The 8,194-nt window shown below is 45.9% G+C and overlaps 1 protein-coding gene across 2 annotated transcripts; it reads right to left on the reverse strand.

The window, feature by feature from the left end:
- Positions 1–3,844: 3,844 nt before the first annotated feature.
- On the reverse strand, positions 3,845–5,755 carry LOC102077985 (uncharacterized). 2 transcript variants are annotated; one of them, XM_025907391.1, is made up of 2 exons: positions 4,483–5,755; positions 3,845–4,006 (listed from the first exon to the last, which is right to left on the reverse strand). In XM_025907391.1, exon 1 carries the CDS (start codon positions 5,602–5,604, stop codon positions 4,642–4,644), a length of 963 nt encoding a protein of 320 aa, XP_025763176.1. In that variant the 5' UTR covers positions 5,605–5,755; the 3' UTR covers positions 3,845–4,006; positions 4,483–4,641. The 2 variants fall into 2 exon arrangements, with proteins under 2 accessions (XP_025763176.1, XP_025763175.1); XM_025907390.1 differs by having other exon boundaries at positions 4,415–5,755.
- Positions 5,756–8,194: the final 2,439 nt, after the last annotated feature.

Raw genomic sequence — 8,194 nt, forward strand, 5'->3', positions numbered from 1 at the left:
TACTCCGGGCTATTCCTGGAGCGGTGTCAGTTTTATGAGACAAAGCCCAACCTTTTCCCTTCGTCACCAGTACTTGAGCTTTTTGCAGGATACACAAAGAAAACAATAAAAAACAAACAATGGAAGTAGTTCAGCAGCGTATTGTGCTGTAAAATCAACTTACTTCCAAAACACATACACATAAAACACATATACATACACACAGATAGACATTTGCGCGCTAATTTGTCATGAAGTAATTCCGGCTACTTCTGAAACCTGTCTAAACACAGTTCCTTGTGGCGAACTTAAACCTTATTTGTCACGAGGTATTTGACGGCTACCTCTAGAACCAGTCTAAACTTAGTTCCTTCCGGCGAACTCAACCTATTTCACGTGCTTCTTTGAAGTAATTCCGGCTACTTCTAACCTATTTTGCGCATTCTTCTAAACCCTTCCGGCGGTTTAAAACCAAAAAGTGTTTTCTCACCCTCAGTCGTCTTTTGCTGGTTGTTCAGGTCATCTGGATCCCAACGTCGTGGACCAGTACTAAATCACCGGCCTGGACCCAAATTCAACGTTCCAGGACTCTCACCTCTACCTGGAGAGGGCTGTCGACAGACTTCGGTGCTGGTTTACCCACGGCGTCAGGATGCAGAAGTCAGACCCTATTGGAGTCACAGAAATGAGTCTGCTGTTTCCATCCGGCTCGAAGGACCAATTTAAATGACAGGGGATTTCTTTAAATCACCCTGCCGCTCTTTCTTTAGCCAAGACTCCTGAGTTTAGAAAACACAAACACTGCAGTTCTTTCACTCGCGAGGGCAGTCATGAACACAGGATCTGCGCCCATTGACTGTCCGCGTCCTTTATTTATACTTTTCTGTGTGAGTGTGTGTGTGTGTGTATGTGTGTGTGGGTACAAAGGCAACAACGTCATTTAGAGCAGCGGGTTTTTCCCCTTCTCTTCATTTGCATGTTCTCGTAATAGAGCTGAGCTTGGTCTTGTTCTACATCTAAATGTTCAGAACAACAGGATGCGGTTAGTATCTGCAGAGGTTCAGCACACAAGTTACTAGGTGAAAAGTCATGTAGAAATGTGCTTAATGATAATACATTTCATGTAGCTGATCACATATATACCATATTCTCTTAACACACACACACGGTTTCCTGTCACCGACACACCACAGGCACACATTTCCTGTTTCTGCAGACTCTGTCTTTCTTTGTATTTATAGTCTAAAAACCCTCTTTAATTCTACTAAGTCTTAATCTAAAAACAGTACACCCTTATTTCATGCACACTTTTAAATGTTCTAACCTCTTTCAGACATGAATCATCTCACACACACTGCCTTTTCTCTCAAACTTCCATTTTTCCACTCACTCAGACAAATCACGCAGAGTCACTCAAATCAAATACTGACAGCATTCACGCGGTTAAAATCACACAAATTATGCTTTCCTACGAGTATTTTAAACATGCCTTGCATATTCAGAAAGAGCAAGTGAAAAAACTGAAACCTCTAATCATTCTCACAGCTGCTCACACCACACACACATAACCGAAAAAACCAAAACACACCAGCCTTTATTGCTCAAAAGAGGTTACTGCAGAAAAATATATAGTGGTCTTAGGTACTGTACAATGCACTCAATATATATATATATATCAAACTCAGTCAATTACTACACATTCACCGTAATGAATTCACACTCTAGTTATACAATTCTAATGAGCAAAACCAGCATCTCAATCACAGGCATTTGAGAACATCTACAAACAATAGTTATCAAGCTAGATAACACACGAAACCGAAAGCAACAATCCTCTCATGCGCTCCGCAGGAGCTGCCTCATTTACATGAACACACAATCTAAAAATAGAAGTCAACAGGCAGTGCACTGCTGATGCAGAGACTCCCTTCACACAAACATTTCTTATTTTATATTACAAAGACGTCTTTTAATTACAACTGCACAGATTTTAGGCCTTTTAAAACTTCCTACCGAATTTCGACAAATTTAATAATAACCGCCCAGCGGAAAACTCCCTGAGTTTTTTGCGATCAATTTACCGTTTATCGGTCCCGGACCGCGGCCTCATCTCTAATGCTCTAACACAATTTATAAGCGTGAACCAACCCAAACTCTGCCTGAAGCTCTATTTTTGGGCATTTCACATCCCAGGCTTCCCCGAAGTTTTAAGTTAAAGTTACACGCCCGAAACCCGGTTTCTACTGGCCAAAAAAGCGCAGATACCGTTCCAAACGGTAAAGTGGTCCAACCACTAGCTTATCTCAGGATGCCCTGTACCCCACAGTCAAGCCAAACCGAGCTAACCCTATTCGCCGATAGGTCAACAATGCGCGTCCACATCGAGGAGGGATCGCAACATCCGGGCTATGCGCTTCTTAGCAGCCCAGCTGCCGTTCTTAAAAATTTATAATACTTTGAAAACACCACATAAAATCACACAAGCAATTCTATTGATGTCCAAGCCCGGCTTTATATTCAATTGAGACTTAACTGTGTCAAACACTTTGCCAATAACCTATAACTCTAAATTCACTCTGCAGTCCAACTACTTTAAATACACTTATTCTCTTTACTCTTTACTTATTTTCAACGTTTCATTATCTTTACTTCAACTTATACTTTAGTTCTCATGAGATTTTCACCAAAATCAAAACAGACATATACCAGTAATTTCAGTGAGTAGACGTTTAATTTTGTAATGTCCAATCTGGCACACTTAGAAATTCAACAGGTGGTGCCTACCTTTTGTTGTATGCCGGCTTGTCACTCACTTTGACCACTGACCAATGCCTGAGCGCCTGACGCCTCGGACCTTTCTCCGTCCTGTCTCACTTCCCCCCTCGGACGAGCCCCCAGAATGTTAAGGTTCAAAAATATAGGGAAGGAAACACAGGAGGAATGCAAGTAACCACACTGGTCCAAAGGGTAAAGACGATGATTTTAATGAAATGACACGCGTGGGAGAATGAGCGGACTCTATGAGCAGACAGCCCCACAATCTCATCCTCCTAACATCAAAATACAGTTTTATATGCATCAGAGTATATTTAGTGACGCCCCCTCATTGCGTCATCACATACATCAGCTTCAAAACCACAAATGTTCTATTTGACAACTTAAGACACAATTAAAAGTACACTGGCTTCCATCTTCTCCCCGGTGGTTTCCCGTAAGCCAGCTCAGCTCTCGCATCGTGCATCTACTGCTTGATTAGTCAACTTTCACCTACACCCTAACAGTGTGTGTGTGTATGTGTGTGTATGTCTGTCTGTGCGTGCACAGAGTTTGCATATGCTCTCTGCACCTTAGTTGACCTCAACTTAGGCAACCAGGCTAAGGCCATCCTGTGTGTAATGATCTTGACTTATATGTAAAATGTATAAAACAAATGTTTCAATCTAATACAGCTACTTAAAACTTAATCAAAGCTTAATCAGAAATATAAATGCATAAAAGATAATAGCATCATCGAAACTGCTCCTCAGAATTACTTGCCCTGAGACTCTGGTTTTGGTTTCACTTCCTGCAAAACATGTAACTTCCTGTCTTATTTTGGCACAGAGTTACTCTTTCACACTGCAGTCTGCATAAACATTTAAGATTATAGGAGCATTGAAAAGCATTTAAAATTATAGATTCAACTCAACAGTTTAACGTGGTTCTTACTGGACCTGTAATAAAGACTAATATGATACCAATATATTTGAACATCTGAATGCATCTGAATGCAACATCACTCTTAATAATGAAATGGTAATGATGATTATAAAAATAGCAGCAAATAATAGCAGTAAAATATTTCTACTCTTCACATCGTCCTCGGTCAGAAGGAATGGCACTCCACAGTGACGTAGTTCAAGTAACTTTAATAAGGAGGTGGCAGATGACATCAACAGGATGTACAGCTTTGGTGGGGAGGCGATTGCATTACAGCATTCACATGCAGGTAAAGGGAGTGTGAGTGTGTATATGAGTGTGTGGTCATCTGTAAACAGAAGGAACAAATATTTGTATTAACCACTATGGATAGCAGTGTACCCCTTATACAGTACTGTGGGTTTCCAGCGTAATGTTATATAATCTGCCATAACCCCATGGCCACTAGATGGCACCCTAAGACCATAAATGAATTTCTAGTTAGTATATACATTGGCAAACAAGACCTCTACAGATTACAAAGATTCAGATAATAAACATGGTAAATAGTTACATCCACCTACAACCACAATGCTTCACAGTAGGTCGTATATGAAATGAGATATCAGCTGCAACCAAGGCTGCCTGTAGTAGGCCAAACAAACGCATTTTAGCGATAGCAACGGGACTAGCTTCTTATGTAGCAACTTACACAGATAAAGTCAAACAAGCATCACTCTCATCTTATAATACTCACATGATAAGCACGCACACAGGGTTAACTCACACAGGAATGCAAGTAAAAACGTTAATCCCCCGACACACCTCTCATCTGTGCAGAACTGCGCTGAACACGTTCCCAACCGGAAGTACAGATACCGAGGTGCATCATGGGTAACGTAGTCTAAACAGTTACAGTGAACAAGCGGACTTTTAACAGCCGCCCCTGTATTTGTATGGAAATACACACATGCTAAAGTCCTTTTATTTTGAAGCAGTATCATCTGAGTCCTCAGGAACTTTGGGAAGTTCCACCAGCTTAGTTACCGGGCGAACATAGGTACTGTCTTTAACCTTGACCCCGGCAGCTCGAACAATGCCATCAGTCCCTGGAAAAACTTGGGAAATGGTACCCACAGGCCAAAGGCCTCTAGGCAGATTAGAGTCCACAATCATAACAGCTTGTCCCACGGCCATGTTGTCAGTGGACTTCCTCCATTTCTGTCGGAGTTGCAGTCCTGGGAGGTAGTTCTGTATGAACCGCTTCCAGAAGTGGTCGCTGATGACCTGACTGTGTCTCCATCTTCTGGTCAAAAGAGTGCCTGAGGGGCCGTAAACTGCCTGGGGTAGTGCTGAATCATGCCGCCCCATCAAGAGAAGATTTGGTGTGATGGGATCTGGGTCAGCTATGTCAGCTGATGCATAGCCGAGTGGTTTTGAGTTCAAAATGCCCTCAACCTCTATGAGGGCTGTGAGTAGGACTTCTTCGGCTACAACTTGGTCCTTCAGGACTACTTGCAGAGCTGACTTCACTGCTCTGATTTCCCTTTCCCAGGCTCCGTCAAAATGAGGAGAGTGCGGGAGATTGAAGCAGAAGTTGATAGTCTGCTTGGCTAGTTGCTGCTTGAGGTCAGGCTCCATGTTTTCAAACGCCGTTTGGAGTTCTCTGTGACCACCTCTGAAATTGGTCCCTCGATCAGACCACATCTCGTATGGCTTTCCTCGGCGTGCGATAAATCTGCGTAATGACATAAGGAAGGAGTCGGTGTCAAGACTAGGGAGGAGATCAAGGTGCACGCATCTGGTTGTAAGACACTTGTAGATAATTCCCCAGCGTTTCTCTCTTCTACGACCTATCTTTATCGTGTACGGCCCAAAACAGTCTACGCTCGTTGACCAGAACGGGGGCTTATAGAGTCTCAGCCGTGATGAAGGTAAGTCAGCCATTTTGGGTGTAGAAGGTGAGGCGCGCCATCTCCTACAGTCCACACACTGGTGCTGATGTTTCTTAATGGCTTGACGTCCTCTGAGAATCCAATAGGTGCGCCGTATTTCAGCAAATAGCCTCTCTGCACCTGGATGAAGGAGCTGGTCATCATAAGTTTTTATGATGAGCTTGGTCAGGGGATGTTCTGCTGCCAATACAATGGGATGAATACTGTCTGGATCTAAGTCGGCGGCTCGACGGAGGCGGCCTCCGACTCTGAGGAGACCGGTAAGACTGTCATATTCAGGGGACAGCACGCTAAGACGGCTGTCTGAGCAGACTGGGTGACCGATCTGGAGGGCTCGGGCCTCCTCTGGGAAGCTGTCAGTCTGAGCCGAGCGAAGCAGCATGGTCTTGGTTTCTAGTTGCTCTGCTGCTGTAATAGGAGTGTCGGCCGCCCCGTGTAGGATCCGGCGTGTAGCAGAAATCAGCTCATCTAGTGTGGCATATTGTGTTGGATCCGGTAAGGTCGGGGATACAGAAGCGTGCTCACAGAATGCAGTCTTCCTGAGCTCCGCCTCACTGCATGCCGGGAACTCGGTTGGCAACTTAGGCCAAGTGTCAGCAGTTTGTGACAGGAAGGGTGGACCATGTGACCAACGATTGGGGACTGTTAGGTCGGCGAGATGTTTCCCTCTGGTGATGTCATCAGCGGGATTGAGGTCAGAGGTCACATACCGCCACTGTTCAGGAGATGTCAGCTCCTGTATCTCACAGATTCTAGTCCCCACAAATACCTTATAGCGACAGGAACTAGACTGGATCCACTGCAGCACTGTTGTAGAGTCTGTCCACAGGTAGATCGACTGCAGGAGAATGGTGAGCTCTATCTGGAGTAATTTGGCCAACTGGGCTCCTGTGAGTGCTGCGCAAAGCTCCAACTGGGGCATTGACACCTGTGTGCGTGGGGCCACTCTGGAGCGAGCCATCAGGAATGATGTGGCGATGGGCAGTTGTTGCTCGATTACTCGAAGATAAGCCACGGCCCCATAAGCCTTTTCCGATGCGTCACAGAATATGTGAGCCTCATATGTCACATTGCTGGAGTTGTGAGGAGGAGCGTAGCAGCGGGGAATGGTGACGTGCTGGAGGTGTGACAGTTCACCTTCCCACTCAAGCCAGGACTGAAGTAGATTCCCTTCGATGGGCTCATCCCATCCTCTCTCGGTGCTCCACAGGGCCTGTACAATCAGCTTGGCCCTTGTAGTGTAGGGACAAATATAACCTAGTGGGTCATACTGGGTAGCTAGTACCTTGTACACATTGCGCAGCGTGACCGTGGAGTAGGTTATAGGGCGGTGCTTATATCCCAGGACATCTGTCGGGCAGTGCCAGCTGAGTCCTAATGTTGACTCTTGTGGGTCGAGACTTTTGAAGTTCAGCCAAAGCTCGCAGCTCTCTGATCTAGCTGAAGCGGGCAGGTGAGCAACTACTTCGGGCATGTTGCTTGCCCACTGACGTATCTCGAATCCTCCTTGAATGAGTAAATCTCTCATTCGGTCGATGAGCTGCTTTGCCTCTTCTGGATTGGACAGGGACTGTAAACAGTTATCCACATAGAAGGCTGTGTGGACAGAGTCACAGATGTCCTTGTGGGTGTCTTTGTGCTCCCTTGCATGTCTCTGTAGGGCGAAAATAGCACAACAGGGGCTACATGTCGTTCCGAAGGGCAAAACTCTCCACTCATATACGTCTGGGGGCCGGTCAGTTTCACAATCCCTCCACAGAAACCGCAGTAGAGGACAATCCTCTGGGAGCAGCCGAATCTGATGAAACATGGCTTTGATATCTTCACTCATGGCTACAGGGTGTTGGCGGAAGCGGAGTAATACCCCCAGCAGAGTGGGCCCCAAGGGAGGTCCTGGTAAGAGGTAGTGGTTCAGGACGGTCCCCTGAAACTCAAATGAACAGTTGAAGACCACCCTAGCCTTATTATTGTGATGTACCATGTGGTGGGGTACATACCATGGCTCGGAAGAGCTATGTGTCTCATCTGGGCTCAGCTTAACAACATAACCAGAATCTACTAACCTGTGGATCTCCTGGCTGTATGTGAGGGTCAGATCAGGCTTCTTGGCCAGCTTATGTTCGGTAGATCTGAGGAGGCCTTTTGCTGCTTCAGGAGAGACACACATCCGTGGAAAGTCCCTTCTTCTCAGCAGCGGAGTGGCGTATCTCTCGACACCATCTACTGGGACTCTGATGGTCTTTGTTTCCAACATAGCTACTGCCTCTCTGTCCTCCTTTGACCGTGTGACCTCCTTCTCTGTCCTGTAGGGGGAAGCATCTAGTTGCCACAAACGCTTCACATCTTGATGCAGGGCCTCTGCAGGAGAAAGGCACATGTTCAGGCACTGCAGGTCCCCCTCAGATGTAGGCATACTACTGGCCGGCCCCTGGATGGCCCATCCGAGCTTGGTGCAGATGGCTACTGGCCCTTTGGCCGACCCCCGAAGGACAGGACGGACAGGGGTGATGAGATGAGCGTTATCTGAGCCAATCAGCACCAAAGGTTGGACCTGGTTAAATCCGTCAATCTGGACTTTCTGT

The sequence above is a fragment of the Oreochromis niloticus genome, linkage group LG5, assembly GCF_001858045.2.
Source record: "Oreochromis niloticus isolate F11D_XX linkage group LG5, O_niloticus_UMD_NMBU, whole genome shotgun sequence".
In the NCBI taxonomy this organism is placed as follows: domain Eukaryota; kingdom Metazoa; phylum Chordata; class Actinopteri; order Cichliformes; family Cichlidae; genus Oreochromis; species Oreochromis niloticus.

Coding starts and splice junctions, on each gene's coding strand:
- LOC102077985 (XM_025907391.1), bottom strand. CDS start 5,604: ATGGCTGACTTACCTTCATCACGGCTGAGACTCTATAAGCCCCCGTTC.